General features: G+C 35.2%; 1 protein-coding gene across 2 annotated transcripts in view; it reads right to left on the reverse strand.

The window, feature by feature from the left end:
• SLC30A7 (solute carrier family 30 member 7) overlaps positions 1 to 17904 on the reverse strand; it is a 74618-nt gene that overhangs the window by 38628 nt on the left and 18086 nt on the right. Inside the window, exons 7-9 of one of the 2 annotated variants that reach the window (XM_054236607.2) lie at positions 14146 to 14196; positions 9675 to 9810; positions 8769 to 9582 (exon numbers count right to left, since the gene is read on the reverse strand). In XM_054236607.2, coding sequence (XP_054092582.1) covers positions 9393 to 9582; positions 9675 to 9810; positions 14146 to 14196 — 377 coding nt within the window. In that variant the 3' untranslated portion in view covers positions 8769 to 9392. Of the gene's footprint in view, positions 1 to 8768; positions 9583 to 9674; positions 9811 to 14145; positions 14197 to 17904 lie in introns of those variants that run through there. The other variant, XM_002751133.6, reaches the window with a different exon arrangement.

Below are 17904 nucleotides of genomic sequence, written 5' to 3' on the forward strand. Positions count from 1 at the left end.
AAAAAGGAACCAAATACATTTCAATGATGAAGTCTTGAACAACTCTGACTGGAAGATGGTATCTCAGAACACTTTAACTGAAGTCAAAGTGGCTCCTAATTTACAAATTCTTTGTATTTTAGGGTATTTTTGAGTTGGCTGTTTGAAAATCACCAATTTCCCACAGGAAACAATGAAAAAGCAGTCGGGTTCTACGGTGGATATTTTAGTAAGAGCACAGTACTAAATTCTGGTACTAAAGTATGGTAACTGAGCAGTTAAAAACAAAACAAAAAAACAGTGAGTTTCAAATAAGAGCATGGAAAATACCACCCAGTATGCGATCCTAGTAACCAAAAAACCTGCTCCTTCTTCACAGGCCAGGAGATAACCTTAAGTCTAATACTAGCAGTTACAACCTTTTGGAGGCATTGACAGCTAAGGCATATTTATGAATTGTGCATGTGTGTGTTTGTGTGTGTAGTAATGTAATGGCAGAGAGAGGAAATTAGTGCAGATTTTCCTTAAGTCAGTATTTTTTTAATATACTTAATGGTGGTTTATTGGTGGTTGTGAGAACTGAATTAATATCTGATACTGTATCTTTAGAACCTAAGGAAGTGTTGAGAACAAAGCAGATGGTTTAATAAAAACTACTGAATTTTTGCAAAATGATATTCTTACATAATTCGGTTCTTAAGTTCAAAATTCTGTTTACCATTACTATGCTCATTGTGTTCCTTTCGGTATTACAAAACCCTCTGCCAGCCTTTCTTAACTAGGGTTTCTCATCTGAACTAATGAACACAGAAAATGATCTTAGTGACTATTTCTTAATTCCCCCAAGGATAGTACATAACTGTACTTATCTAGATACATAGGTAAGGAGTCAATAATTCCACACAAATTGAGCCTTTATAGTATTAGGGAGTTTTTCCCAACTGAGAAAGGCTGTTAGACTAATCGGTATTTATAAATAATATTCAATTATGGTTTTATATGTGATTAAAGAATATAATAACTATGCAATAATAGTCCCATATGTTCAATTTTACAATATGGGTACATATACGAGCAGCAAGTTAAAATCTTGGCAAACTGGTTACCTCTATCTTAGTACCCAAAAGTATAGTTCACAAATTACAACCACTTGAAAGGCAAACCACAAAGGAAATTGTTAGGGAACACCCAAAAGCAATTTTGAAAAAAGTAAAATCTCCACAATTTGTCATGTGGTAACTTCCTACATATTAAAAAAAAATCCTTACTTTTTACTTAATACAGGACACAAATTTATTCTATTTTATTCTATTTAAACATGAAATCAACAAGATTTATTAAAATCAGTATAGGGTCCAAATCCTGCATTCATGAACAATGATAATCTCTTACAATTTAGAATGTCAAGTTTATAATTTTGTTTCCATTAATGTATATTCTTTCTATTTCATACCTCTATTTATAACCATTGTCGTTTCTAAAGTCTGTACCTTAGTTTGCCTCTTAAAAATTTGTTTCCTTTAAAATTAACATGCTATTTCAAAACTTTTTAGACCTAACAAAAAGATTTTCTTTTGGTTAAAAAGCTTTTTTTTTTTGGTCCTTATAAATGATTTCATGGTTAAAAAAAAAAAAAAGTACAAAGTACCACAGGATGGTAACTGGTGAGTTGCAGAAAATAGATTAAAAAAAAAATCTAGTAAGGCTTCAGAAATACCACACCAGTAACAAAGTATATTCCTGTATCCTGCTTAGTTTTATAATTTTCCATCATATATAGGTACCCTTTTTATTTACGTGAATTAAAAAAATCAAGCTACAGATCTATGTAAATGGCCTCATTTCTAAATTGCAGTGAGACTCAAAGCTACAACTAATTGCTCAGATTTCTGCATTCTAAGATATGAATTCATTTTCTATCCCAAGCTGCCTTAGGGAAAAAGGAACAGAACTACTCTGAAAGCTCTTATAGGAAATACATTTTCAGGAAATTTTAAAAAAAAAATCACACTCTTACATCATATTCAGTCTCCTGTTTTACACTGAGAAACAAAAGTCATCATAATACAACTCAGTTTTACCCAAAAATTTATTATCACTCTTTGCCTATGTTAGAAAGTGTTGAGAAAAAAAAAAAAACCTGTTTTTTTCTAAGAAATCACTTTCACTGTAGAAGTGAAAATGGAACACCGGGCAACCTAGAAGGTATAGACATATATTTCTATGGCATGTTTTCAACTGAGCAACAGTAGACCCAGGAAATATATAGAGTGCCACTATTTCTTTTGCTATTGATGAACTGTAAATACTGAATATATAAAAATTAATGGTAGGGAAAAATACTTCTTTATACTCTATTCAGTTGATTTTTCAAAGAGTTTTCACTATTTCCTAAAATCAGGCAAATTTTTACCAATTTGAAAAACATCTCAGAGTGATCTCCTTGCAAATAGTTCATTATGAGGTGTACATTTAAATAAACTCAGTTTGCTTTCATTTTTAAATGAAAAAAAGACTAAACTGGAATTTCTTCACTTTGTACTTTGGAGCTACTTTTTAACTGATTTCCATTAAAAAAAGTTATACTTTTTTGAGGTCTAAGTCAAAAATATTGACTTACCGTAGAGAAATTAGGCAAGAAACATAATTTTAAAATTACACTACCCAGAGAGAGCCAATTAACATTCAGGGAAATATATTATATATAGATGAATGCTAATTGGGATTTGGTGTGTACACGTGTGTACACACACTCTCTCTCTCTCTCTAGTTTCTCCCTCATGCATGTAAAGATAAATGTATAGTTTAGACACAGACCTTTTACAAGAATGGATTTTTCTGATGTGTTAGTCTGTATCTTGTTGTCATTTATTGCCACTTAATGTAAGCCTCTGCTGACAATCATCCAACACTTAATATTGATTTAAAATAATGACTATATTATTATCTTTCATCTGAAACCTGTGAAAGCTCTCTGATGCTGACCAAGCTTAACAATCTACATACAGAACTTAAAGTGTTTTTAAAGTATGCCTAAAAAAGATTGTAAAGAAATACTGCTAACAGTGGTTATGCGACCTCTGCATGTTGTGATCCTAGTTTTTCTTTACTTTATATGCTTTCCAGTATTTTCAAAATTTTGGACCATATTTTATAATCAGAAAACTACTCAAATTTTTCTTGCCAAAAATCTAATTTCATATGCATAATACAAACAAAAGTATTATGAGAAACAAAATAAAATACAACAAAAGAATCTCAGAATAAAAGAAAAAATCCAAAAGAAAACCCACAAAAATACGAACGTGGGTCTCTTACGGTAATTTTTCCTTATCTTTTTCTATATTATACCAAGTTTCTTTGTCAAAATAATTATCTCCATAATTGAAAAAGACTACTTTTAAATATGCAATTTCATTAAATCCTCAGCCTCTTCTGTACATAGCCATATAGCATGCTCATGCTCTACCTGAAAACTGACCGTCAGTGGAGGGCACTGCCTTCCCTAGAGCACTATTAAGAGGCGCAGTTTTCTCTCCTACACTCCAGTACCGTCGGGGCTTGTGGTGAGGCAGATGTCCTTCTTGCTTGTCACTACCACTATTTATCACAGTGCCTCCTACTTCTTCCCTACAGCAGTTTCCTTAAGGCTGTGCCAGCAGATTATTCCACACTCTACCTATCTTGATTACCAGGGTTACAATTCTTAATTGTCCCCCTTCGGTCACTGAAAAATTTGGTAATGGACTTACTATCTTTCCACCTCTACTTTTTTCATTATTCTTTATTTAAATTAACAATCCACCCAACATCTGGTAAGCTAAGCTTATCTTCTGCCCCTATAATCACACTTTAGGCCTTAAGATCTCAATCCCAAGCATTTTATGATCTGAACAACCCTTCCTATTTCTGGATCACTTCCCCTAATACCTCTACTCTTAATACGTCTTCCCAAGCAGGGAAGATAGGGTCAGTGGATTAGACTGACCCTATCTTAGACCAGACTAAGTAGATTAGACCACTGAGCCTAACACCTTTTTTAAAAGCATGTATCAATTACCTTTACATCTTAATTTCTCACCACTCTAATCCCTGCCTTGCCCCTTTCTCACTGTCAGTACTCACCTGACAAAACCCCAAACCTGTTAAATCCAACTCTCTGTCTATTCCATAACTCTTACCAAGTAACTGAACAAGACTGAAGAAAAACATACCACTATTCTGGTTGTTTTCACTTTAAGTTCATGACCACAAACCTCAAAGTGGGCCCTCTGTGCTGCCAGGCAATCACACTGCTCCCCTTCACAGCAAAAGGCTTTGAAAAGGAGTTGACTTAGTTGCTATCTCCATTTCCTCCCCTCCCATTCTCTCTTGAAGCTACTCTGTCTGATCAGGCTTTCATTCTCATCGCCCTTCTTAGTCCCAGTAGCGTTTAGCAGCGTTGATTAATCCTTCCTGTTTAGCAGGTTTCTTTACAAGGCTTCTAAAACAAGGTATGGTTGTATCTTTCTTCCCACCTCGCTGGCCACTGCACTTGGTTGCATCTGCCTCCTGACCACCCCAAGGGCTCAGTTGTCAGGACTCCTATCCTTCGTCAGTACTCAGTCTCTGAGCAAACTGTGTACTAAATATGACTTTAAATAACATATATGATCTGATGACACCCAAATTTCTATCTTCCACCCCAACCTGCTCCCTGAACTCCAGAGATATAAGCATGTATCTACCACTCTCTGCCCTGCTCATTGCGCTCCAGTTGCACTGCCCTTCTTGTCGTTCCTCGTATCTGGCATATCCTGCCTCAATGTTTATACTTGAAGTTCCCTCACCAGGGATATTCTTCCTCTGAACAGTCCCATGTCCCTCTCCTCTACCATATAGTCTCTGGTTGGTTATTACCCTATGCAGAAGACTTTCCAAGCTCTTCTAAAATAGCATCTTCTTACCCGACTCTATGCCATCTGTCACCAACTGACAGTCCATTACTTATTTGCAGGTTTGTTTGCTTTATTGGCTGTCTCCCTATTAAAATGTAAGATCCATAAGGGCAGGCTATGTGCCTGGCAAAGTGGGTACTAAAACATTTGTTGAATTTTACAATATATGAAACTTTTCTGTTGTCTCCAAAGGGTGGGATTATGAGAACCTTTCAACAGATAAGTTATACATTTCAGTAATGTTTGAAATGTTTACAGTAAGCATGTTTAGTTTAGATATGTGTGCCTGCCCAAATCTCATGTTGAATTACAATCCCCAATGCTGGAGGTGGGGCCTGGTGGGAGGTGTCTGGATCATGGGGACAGATCCCTCATGGCTTGGTGCTTGTGTTTACAATAGTTAGTGAGTTCTTTTGAGATTTAGTCATTTAAAAATGTGTGGCATATTTCCCCCATATCTATTTCTCTCTCCCTCTCTCTCTCACCATGCTACATGCCTGCTCTGCCTTCACCTTCCACCATGACTGTAAGCTTCCTGAGGCCTCCCCAGGAGCAGAGCAGATGCCAGCACTATGCTTTCTGTAAAGCCTGCAGAACTGTGAGCCAATGACACCTCTCTTCTTTATAGATTACCAAGTCTCAGGTATATCTTTATAGCAATGCAAGAACTGACTAATACACATGTATTACTTTGGTTATCAGGGAAAAAAAGGGCAAATAATAAAAATATTAAAGATTACAATAACAAAAAGGAATCCAATTATATGACCTGAAACTATGTATTTATGTAAGTTACAGAGAAGTTTATAAGTAGTTCAGTAGGACCTAGACAAGGATGACAAATAAGTTTTACCTTGGAAGTCAGCTGTGGTTGGCTGGTTGTGGTTGCTTGAGGCACTATATCGAAAGGGACCCTGAAGCTAAATCAGTTTTAGCAGGCAGAAGCACCATAATGAGGAATATTTTCCAGGAAAACAGAAGGAGTGGGAATAGTGGCATTCATGAATTCCTGTGCCAGATGAATGCCATTCCATGATGTTAAATCCAGGTGCGGACTATTTTCAACCCTTTCTTTTCAGTTGGCTGCTCCCTAGAATGCCTATTTGTACACTCTTTGTCTACTTGAAATTTCCATATAAATGTAAGAGATCTCAAACTTACATCCAAGACAAAACTTCTGATCTATAGTCCCCTTCAAAAACAAAAACATTACCTTTCTCCCAGTCTCCTCTCTTTCAATACCTCATTCACTCATTGCCCAGATAAAAACTCTAGACACTATCCTTAATTCCCTTCTTTCACTCAACCCTGACCCATACATTCATATTCTCAAGCAAATCTTGTTAGCTGTACCCCAAAGCATTTTCTAACTTGATCTGTGTCTCTCCATATCTAAGGTTAGTACCTAAGACCAAGCCACCATGGCCTCTCATCTATTCCACTTTAATCTAATAGCCTTCTAGCGGGTCTGCCTGTTCTCACTTGTGTCCCCTTATAATCTATTAACCACATGACAGCCAAAATCATTTTTTAAAATGAATATCAAATAATGTCACATCCTTATTGTGTCCCACTGCACTTGTGAAAAATCCAAACTCTTAACCCAGGTAATCTTCCCCAGCCTATTTCTCCAACTTTATCTCAAACCTCTCTCCTCTTACTCCCTATGCTTCAGTCATACTGGCCTCCTTTCAGTATCAAAGCTGTTTTCACCACAAGGCCTTTCTACCAACTGATCCTTAGACTAGAATGTTCTTCCTCTGACAAGCTTTTCTTACGACAGTCAGATCTCAGGTTAAAGGGGCCTTCTTCAGAAGTCTTCCAGATCTACTCAATTTAAAGTAGAACTCAATCACTATCATATAATCATATCTTAAATCTACACAATACAAGTAACTATTTGACATCCAAGCAGTCTAATTTATTAATTTGTTTGTTGTCTCACTCCCCTATCACAATATAGGATCAAGACAGTGAAGATCTTTTTAAGTAGGTGAAAGGGCCTCCTTAATAAATATTTGGTGAAGACAATTTGTGCAGTTTTCTTAATGTGTGTTATATTCAGTAAAACAAGTTTCTCTTGTGGTGTCTGTGTGTTAAATTAGAGAAATTAAATTTAAATTAGTTAAATTAGAGAAATCAATGAATGAGAACAGAACTAAGAATTCCCAATTTGGAATTAAAGTAATTCTCTGAGGTTGAAAAAGACCCACAAATTTATTTTGATTCAAATTCAAAGTGTACCAACTTTTTTTTTTTTTTTTTTGCCAGGGAGAATTAGGCGCTGACTTTAAAACAATGAAAAACCATTTGCCCTAATGGAGGTCCAGAGTGATAATAAACAGGCTATAGCAAGTAAATGCTATGAAAAGCGTACTACAGTAGAAGGTGCTATAGGTACACTTAACTCAGGCTGGGAGGTAGAGCATCAGGAAATGCTTCCCAAAGAGGTGCCATTTAAACTGAATCTGATCTAAAGGATGAGTAGTTGTGATACACATACGTGTGTTGGTGGGGGTGGGGCAAGGAAGACATGAAGTATAAGGGTATTTTAAACAGAGGAAATATGAGCAAAGCCCAGAATCCAGAGAACTGATAATATACTCAGGGAACTAAAATAATTTACTGTGGCTGAAGAGCAAAGTATGAACTGAGAAGTACTGAGAGAGACCAAAGAGGTCACCAAGGGTAATATCATGAAGCCCTATTAAGGAGTTCGGACTTTATCCTAAGGGCAAGAGTATTAGAGGATTTAAATAATTTTTATATGTAACATAACCCTCATTTATAAAAGATAATTTTAGCCAATGTGAAGTGTTTAGAGGGAGACAGAGAGGTCAATGTGGAGATTGCTACATTTTCCAGCCAAGACATAATTGTAGCCAGAATTAGCATATTAAGAGTGGAGACATAAGTGAATATTAAGATCTTACTCTGAGAAGTATTTAAGCAATTAGGTGAACACTAAAAGCACAAATAAGGAGCTATAGTTGTAACCGTGAATAAATTACCAAAAGTCAGGTTTCACAGAATATGGGACATCTAAGCTGAACTTTCAAGTACAGTAAGATTTCCAAAGAAAAAAAGGTATTTCAAACTATATGAAATCCATTTTTTTCCTTTTTATCTAGAGGCAGGCTCTCACTCTGTCACCCAGGCTGGAATCCAGTGGCACCATCATAGCTAACTGCAGCCTTAAACTCCTGGGCTCAAGAGACCCTCCTGCCTCAGCCTCCAAGTAGCTGCAACTATAAGTACACAACCACCACGCCCAGCTAATTTTTAAATTTTTTTTGTAGAGACATGATCTCACTATGTTGCCCAGGCTGGTCTTATACTCTCCTGGTCTCAAACAATCCTCTTGTCTCAGCCTCCCAAAGTGCTGGGATTATAGATGTAAGCCACTGGGCTGAGCCTATAACAGACTTTTATATAGCAGAATTATTTCCTTGTTCAAATAATTTGAAAAAATTAAAAAATAATCTGTGTGTTTAAAACATATATCTTTTTTTGTAGGCAGAAACTCTTTAAACATCTCCATTTATGACTAATCGTACATTATGATTTTATCATACTCTATTAATCAATTCTAATAAACTACCAGCTACAAGAATCATGAGGGTCTGGTCTCTGGCAGCTCTCTGTTATCACTACAAAAAAGTTTTCTTGACAGTAAAATCACAATGAAAAAATAAAAACAGTTAAGACATATACAGTGTATATGTACATTTCTAAATAACTGAAGACGTTAAAATAATGGAACATATTGTCTTATCATTATGATAAAAACTAAACCAATAGTAAAATATATCTCAGGATGAGTTCAACTTAAAAGATAACAACCATATAATCTAATTCAGCAAACATTTATTGAGAATTTATACACCTATACAAGTCTATTTTTCCATATACATTGGTACTAGAGTAGGCAATAGAAAGATAAAAGAGCTAGGAGACAGATGCTTCCTCAAAAATTTTGTAAGCCAGATAGGAAGACAGACATAATTCATTTCAGGAAGCATTTTTACAAGACTTCTGCAAGGATAATGTGACTTTATGAATAAAAATGGTTCCAGTAGAGACTTTGATATTCTTTTACATTTAATAATGTAAGATGCAGATGTCAAAGGAATAATACACTAACTATAGTGAATATATTTTATATTTCCATAATTTTACTCTATAGATGGAATGTTGAATTCAAGAAAATTACTACTGATTTGAACTATGACCAAAAAGTTTAGCTGCCAAGTCTCAAAAAGAAACAGACTGTAGGTAAGAAATACATGGCAAACACAGAAAACATATGAAGATTAAAAGAGAATCTGGCTGGGTACAATGGCTCATGCCTGTAATCCCAGCATTTTGAGGGACTGAGGTGGGTGGATCACCTGAGGTCAGTAGTTCAAGACCATCCTGGCCAACATGGTGAAACCCCATCTCTACTAAAAATACCAAAATTAGCCAGGCAGTAATTTACAGCTGGTTGAAGGTGGCTGTAATCCCAGCTAGTAAAGAGGCTGACACAGGAGAATTGCTTGAATCCGGGAGGCGGAGATGGTTGTGAGCTGAGATCGCGCCACTGCACTGCAGCCTGGGCGACAGGGCGAGACTCCATTTCAACAAAAAAAAAAAGAAAAGAAAAGAGAATCTATGTAGAAATTTCCTAAGGAAAACAACATAATTATTTTATTTTAGATCTGTAATTTAAGTAACATATTTATCTCCTAGTTCTTATTTTAATACAGTAACACTTACCTTACAACTATAAGAATGGCTATAAGTATTGAACAGATAGGATCTGCTATCATCAGACCAAAATTTTGCATCATGATGGCAGAAGCAATTACACCAATACTTCCAAGTGTATCTGCTAGGATATGTAAAAATACACCTAGAAATGAACCATAATAAAAATCAAAATGGTATCTTTTGGTTAATTTGAAATACAAGTATATCCTAAAACTATACTCTTAATTTTATATATAAAAAACTAGATATCAATTTTAAAAGTAAGTAAGCACGTATATTCACTGTTTAGTAACCATGTAATATAATAGTACATTTTTGAATTAAAATCATGTTTCTGTTTCAAATCAACAGGGGTTAAAGTAACTGACTGGTAAATTACACTTGTTCTTAATGGTATAAATGAAGTAGAGAAGCAAGGTGATTTTTAAAAACTGTTTGTGAACATTCACCTCTGGCTAAAAGGAGTCCAAAAGTTAATAATTTGTTAGGGGAAGGAAACTGCATTAGGCTAAAAGAGCTGGTCAAGAAAACATTTTAACTATAGATATACGTACCTACAGAGCCCTCTGCTGGTGATTAGAATTATTACCATTTGGGACTACAATTTCCTATAAACTGCTTACCCTGTTATTATCCTAAAAGCTCTACCTAAATTGGTTACATACTACACTCAAAGGTGATGTGAAAGAAGGCAGAGATTTAAATATTTTAAAATAAATATAAAATACATATTTATTTTTGAACTTTTAATAATTAAATATTAATTTGGTAGAATACTGATGTTATACTGATATTCTAAGAACTTAAACATAATAACATTTAGTAAGTCAAAGTTACCTAGAAAACCATTTAAAATATCAGGAAGTAAGATTTATATACAATATTTCCTGAGAAAACTCAACTAAGACAAATTATTTAGAACTTTAATACTAAATTTCTATATAGCAAAACATTCTCACACTTCAACCATGTCATGCAAAAAATAGAACATTCTTCAACACCATCACCTGCCCTATCTGAAAAGAAAAAGTTAAGGCATAAAAAGCACATATCTATTTGAGAAATAATTTTTCCTTTTTATTATTTGCTACACACTAAAGGGTAAACTATAATTATTATTATTTGAAACAAAACAAGTTTTGCTCTTGTTGCCCAGGTTGGAGTGCAATGGCACAATCTCGGCTCACTGCAACCTCTGCCTCCTAGGTCTAAGCGATTCTCCTGCTTCAGCCTCCAGAGTAGCTGGGATTACAGGTGTGCACCACCACGCCCAGCTAATTTTGTATTTTTAGTAGAGACGAGGTTTCTCCATGTTGGTCAGGCTGGTCTCAAACTCCTGACCTCAGCTGATCCCCCGTCTTGGCATCCCAAAGTGCTAGGATTATAGCCACGATACCTGGCCTAACTATAATTATTTTTAGGTATAGAAACACAAACTTACTTAAACTCAAGAAATTTTCTCATAATTTAAAAATTGACTGGTAATGAGTCAAATCAAATCTTGTGTTCTGGGAAATTATACTTCATATTTTCTGACACTGATGGAAGTTTGTATGAAATATTACATTAAATATAAATCATCCCTCGCTACCTACATATAACTTTTCATTTATATACAGTTTGACTCATTATAACTGTTCTTCAAACAGAATGGTTCTTTAAGAACAGCTCTCGGCCGGGTGTGGTGGCTCACGCCTGTAATCTCAGCACTTTGGGAGGCTGAGGTGGGTGGATCACTTGAAGTCAGGAGTTCGAAACCAGCCTAACATGGCGAAACCCCGTCTCTACTAAAAACACAAAATTAGCTGGGCATGGTGGTGCATGCCCGTAATCCCAGCTACTCGGGAGGCTGAGGCAGGAGAATCACTTGAACCTGGGAGGCGGAGGTTGTAGTGAGCCAAGATCATGCCACTGCACTCCAGCCTGGGCAACAAGAGCAAAACTCCATCTCAAAAAAAAAAAAGGGAAGAACAAATCTCTTAAAAACTCTTCCAAAACAAAGGAATTTAGTCAGATATACTCATAGAATATTCAGTTCCTATCCGCTATTTCCAAATAGCAATGATTTATGTACAGTATTTCCTGAAAAAAAAAACTCAATTAAGAAAAATTATTCAACATTTAGATCTTTAATACAAAATTGCTATATAGCAAAACATTCTTAAACTTCAACCATGCCTTACTAAAAACAGAACATTCTTCAACATCATCATCTGCCCTATCTGAAAAGAAAAAGTTAATGCAAAAAAAGCACATATCTACTGGAGAAATAGTTTAATAATGTTGGGCCTTTACTTTTAAAACTAAAACTGGAAAAAAAATACACATCAAAGGGGATACTAAAAACGTCAATATATAATACCTGCTTTTAAACCTTTATATTCTTTAACCAGTGTTTTGGTAGAATAAAAAATGAAAATGACTCTAAATATAAAAGGAAAAAGAAAATAATGATTTGTTCCTGATTTTCCTTAGACTTGGAAGTCCTCACTACCATTTATTTGCTAACCTGAAAACTGATTTTATTAGTAAGAGTCATTAAAACTACCTAAGCCCTTCTTACTACATAAACTATTTAAGAAGAAAAATCACTAAGAAAGAAATATAAACTAAGATGTTTAACTTATCCAAAGTTAAAAGCCTTAGAAGACATGCTAGGATACTGATAATATAACTCCCCAAGAACTTGGTAAGCTAGGGGTCAAGAGATAGCAAATAATTGAAAAATTTAATTAATTCAAGTTTTTCATGCATGAGTATCTATCTACCTGGTCGTTTTACAATAAGTTTTTAATGCCAGGTAGATATCTCTGTTCTTCAGCTATTTACTGGGCTCTTCAGCCACCATTATCTGATGAATGTTCAGAAAATATAAACTTATTTTCATAATAACTTATATAAAAGAAAATTAGGAAGGCAAATCTAACTTCCTTTCCTCCAACTTGTGATGATTTTCAAAATTAAATTCTTATTATCAAGGCTAATTTATAGTACTGGATATAGATGCATCAAATATGCATGATTATAAGCTATTTCAGCAAATGTTATTCTAAAACAATTCCATATATTTTGTAAATGGAAAAGTTGTGATTGGAAGACACATTTAAGCCTTCTGAAAATAAATTTCTCAGTATGAAGGAATATATTCACAGTGAAAAAATAAAAAACAAGAGTTATATGAAGCAATAGTGGTGCAGTTGAGATTGAATCAGAAACCAATCAGAAAAGTCAGATTGAAGTCAAAAGTTAATAAAGGCAAGAAGATAGCAGAAAATTAGGAAACCCTGACAATAAGGTCTAAATAGAAACCCAGAGCCAGAGATTGGTTCATAACTCAACCCCCCATCCCCAAAAAAACTACTATAATTCATAGGCAGGATTGATTTTCTCTGGCTTGTATAACTTTGCAATATACAATTTTACACACCATGTAAGCTCCTACAGGTATTAGTTATGGATGGCCTACAAATATGATGGAGTTCTCACTCTGCATTAGATTTTTAGCTCTAAATTTTCCCACAACATAAAAATATATTAAATATTATTCTTGGAAAACTATGTAATAATCTTAAAAAGGCAAACATACGACTACAGACAGTCCTCGACTTAAAATGATCAGCTGTGACTTTTCGACTTCACGATGGTGCGAAAGCAATATGCATTCAGTAGAAACTGAACTTCAAATTTTGAATTTTGGTCTTTTCCTGGGCTAGCAATAATGTGCTATGATCATCTCTCATGATGCTGAGCAGCAACAGCAGGCTCCCAGTCAGCCATGTGATGGCAACGGTAAACAACCAATATTATACTTCACAGTGGACTGTATTCAATAAAGTACACGAGATATTCAACACTTTATTACAAAATAGGCTTTGTGTTAGATGATTTTGCCCAATTGTAGGCAGATGCCAAGTGTTCTGAGCACATTTAAGATAGGCAAGGTAAAATGACTATGTTCAGTAGGTTAGGTGTGTTAAATGCATTTTCAACCTGCAACATCTTTAACTTACCACAGGTTTATTAGGCCATAACTCTACAGTAAATCAGGAAGATCTATACAATGTTTACAGTCACAGGCATGGCCATTACTTATATTTAAGCAGAATAGTTTCTGAATCTTTTTCTTTTGAGATGGAAGTCTCACATGTTACCCAAGGTGGTCTCAAACTCTTGGGCACAAGCAATTCTCCCACCTCAGCCTCCTGAGTAGCTGGGATTGTGGGGCACATGCCAACTGTACCCAGCTCAATATTTTGCTTTTCTTATTAAATCAGAGAAAACAGTCAAGTGATAATTAAAAGAATGTCTGCTAATATATCTACTAGTATATTTAAAAAGATCACTAGAAAGGCTAACATTCTAAACACAAACACTGTGTTATATATTTTTCTTAAAGGAAAATTTCAGACAACTAAAACTTCAAAAACAATAAAAGCAGTTTCAAAAAACTAAGAAACATAAAAATTGCTTGTCTTACCTTGTAAGATCTGTCTGCTGGGTCCTGTTGTTTCTTTCAAGGAGGGGCCATCTGTAGAGAATTAAGTTAGTTTAAAACATGTTTTCAATTCCCCATTCAAATTTTTACAACTCAGAGTCCTTTTCATTCAAAGGCATCATCAGGAACGCATGGCTATATAGCCATATCAAAATTACAAACTTATTTTTCAAATTTAATAAAACAATTGAGTGGAGGTAAATTTAGTGGACGTAATTTTAAAATTCATCAAAGGTATGGAGGATTTCAGGAATCATTGTATTAAAAAAGATTAAAAGCACAGGAAACTAAAAACACTGTGAAAATCTTCTGATACTCATAACATATCTTCCAATACTTTTACAAGTGGAAAATTCAGAGAAAATCAAATGTACTGCTTGAAGTTATGAGGCCCAAGAAATGAAGCCAGGACAGAAAGATAACCTGACTATGGTAATAGTTTTTCAAAAGCTTCTAGCGTAATGTGGCAAACTCTTCATACAGAAGAGATAAAAATACTACTTTTTTTCATTTTGCCTTTATGATGAAAAAAGTGCTATAATTTCTATCCTTAAATATCTGGAAAATTACTAATCACCTTTAACACTAAAGCAGAAAATACAGGTAAACAAGACAAAAGATTACCAATATTTGTTTAAACAGAGCATCAGGAAGACTGACGAGCTTTCTGATCACAGCTAACAAAGTATATGCTATGTCATCTGTTCATGGTCCGCAGCACCAAAAAGGTCAAAGCACCCTTATCAGTACAGCTTTGGTAGAGCATTGCAATAATATTCTGCAATAATGTAACAAAGAAATACAAAAGCATAATACCACATAATATTTCCTATCTAGATATACTGCTGTGTGGGAAGGAAGTAGCTACCCTAAAAAATCCAGCTGATAGCCAAGTGTGAGGGATATGCAGTTTTCAATATTATCTTGACATGCACGTGAGCAAAAAAGTTGGACAAGCAAGGTTTAAAGCATACTTGTGTAACTGTTATAAAAATACAGCATATTTTAGAGACTGACACAGGCCACAGGCAAAAATAGACAAGTTGGATTACATCAAATTAAAAACCTTCTGCAAGGCAAAGGAACCAAATAACAAAATGAAAAGGCAACTTACAGAATGACAGAAAATATTAGCAAACTATGTATCTGATAAAATATATATGGAACTCACAATCAACAGCAAAAGTAAATAAGTAACCTAATTTTAAAATGGTCAAGGAGTCACAGAAAGATACATAGTGCATGTTCTCACTTACTTGTGGAGTATAGTTTTGAAAATCAAAACAATTGAACTCATAGAAGCAGAGAGTAGAAGGATGGTTATCAGAGGCTGTGAAGGGTAGTGTGGTGCTGTGGGGGGAGTGGGGATGGTTAATGGACACATACACACACAAATAGAATGAATAAGATCTACTGTTTGATAGCACAACAGGGTGACTACAGTCAATAATAACTGTACCTTTCAAAACAACTAAGAGTATAACTGGATTGTTTGTAACACAAAGGATAAATGCGTGAGGGAAAGATACCTCATCTCCATGATATGATTATTTCATACTGCATGCCTATATCAAAACATCTCATGTATCCCATAAGAATATACACCTGGCCGGGCACAATGGCCCATACCTGTAATCCCAGCACTTTAGGAGGCCGAGAAGGGTAGATCACGAGGTCAGGAGTTAGAGACTAGCTTGGGCAACCCAGTGAAACTCAGTCTCTACTAAAACACAAAAAATTAGCTGGGCGTGGTGGCAGACGCCTGTAATCCCAGCTACTCGGGAGGGTGAGAGAACTGCTTGAACCCAGGAGGCAGAGGTTGCAGTGAACTGAGGTTGTGCCACTGCACTCCAGCCTGGGTGACAGAGCGAGACTCCATCTCAAAAAAAAAATGTGTGTATATATACATGTGTGTGTGACACACACACATACATACATATATACCTATTGGCTGGGTACGATGACTCACGCCTGTAATCCCAGCACTTTGGGAAGCCAAGGTAGGCGGAGGAGATTGAGACCATCCTGGCTAACATGGTGAAACCCCATCTCTACTAAAAATACAAAAAATTAGCCAGGCATGGTGACACATGCCTGTAATCCCAGCTATTCAGGAGGCTGAGGCAGAAGAATCGCTTGAACCTGTGAGGCAGAGGTTGCAGTGAGCCGAGATCACATCACTGCATTCCAGCCTTGGTGAAAGAGCAAGATTCCATCTCAAAACAATTTAAAAAATAAAGAATATATGTCTACTATGTACCCACAAAAATTTAAAAAATTTATAAAAAAATAAATGAAATAAAAATTAAAAAAAAAATTAAATGGCCAAATATTTGAATGGACATTTCTTCAAAGAAGACATACAAATGGCCAACAGGTATATGAAAAGATGCTCAACATCACTAATCATATGGGGAATGTAAATCAGAATCACAATAATATATCATATCATACCTGTTAGAATGACTATTACCAAAAAAGCAAAAGACAAGTGTTGGCAAAGCTGTGGAGAAAAGGAAACCCTTGTACACTACTGGTGGCAATGTAAACTGGTACAGACACTATGGAAAACAGTATGGAGGGTCCTCAAAAAAATAATAATGGAACTACCATATAATCAGCAAGCTGGGTATTATATCAATGAGAATTGAAATCAAGATCTCAAAGATATCTGCACTTCCATATTCACTGCAGCATTAATCACAATAGCCAAGACATGGAAGCAACCTAAATGTCCATCAACAGATGAATGGATAAAGAAATGTGGTATATACATACAATGGAATACAATTCAGCCTTAAAGAAAGAAAGAAATCCTGCTAATTTTGACAATATGAATGATCCTGAAGCACATTATGCTAAGTGAAATAAGCCACACTACATTTATACTGCTTATATGAGGAATCTAAAACAGTCAAATTCATAGAAATAGAGAGTAGAACAGTGGTTGCACGTGGTTGGAGGGAGTTGGAAATGGGGAAATATTAGTCAAAGGCCACAAAGTTTCAGTTGTGCAAAATAAATAGGTCCTAGAGATTTGTATGGCATAGTGCCATAGTTAATACTGTTTTGTATACTTAAAAATCTGCCAAGAGTATAGATCTTATATTAAGTGCTCTTACTGCAAAAGAGAAAGGAAGAAAAGAAAGGAGGAAGAAAAAAGAAAATGAAGAACAAAAGGAAGAAAATAAAGAAAAAAAGGAAGAGAAGGAAGGAAGGAAGGAGAAAGGAAGGAAGAAAGAATTGAGTGTAGGAAGAAACTCTCAATGGGAATGGATATGTTTATTAGAGGAATCATGGTGATGGTTTCATGCCTGCATACTTACCTCCAAACTCATCAAGTTGTATACATATTTACCTCTTTTCATATGTCAATCATATCTCAAGAGTAGTTAGACATTTTTTTTTTTTAGACAGAGTCTAGCTCTGTCGTCCAGGTTGGAGTCCTGGGTTCAAGCTATTCTCCTGCTTCATGGAAAAATTTCAAAGACTAAAGAATGAAGGGCTTAGAAGGCTCACTCTCCAAGATCCCTTTCATATTTTCAAATCTAAAGCTTTAGGGTTCTGTCTATGTTGCAAATACAAGATAATATTTAAGCATACACTCTATTGAGACTAATCAAATTGTGTTGCCTAAGTAGCTTCTATTAAGCTGTATTTTATAAACTATATAAAATACAATTCAAAATAAAATATTGAGTTGATAAATACCTCATAACTTAGTACCCAATGCTATATAAG

This window comes from Callithrix jacchus, chromosome 7 (assembly GCF_049354715.1).
Source record: "Callithrix jacchus isolate 240 chromosome 7, calJac240_pri, whole genome shotgun sequence".
NCBI classification, from domain to species: domain Eukaryota; kingdom Metazoa; phylum Chordata; class Mammalia; order Primates; family Cebidae; genus Callithrix; species Callithrix jacchus.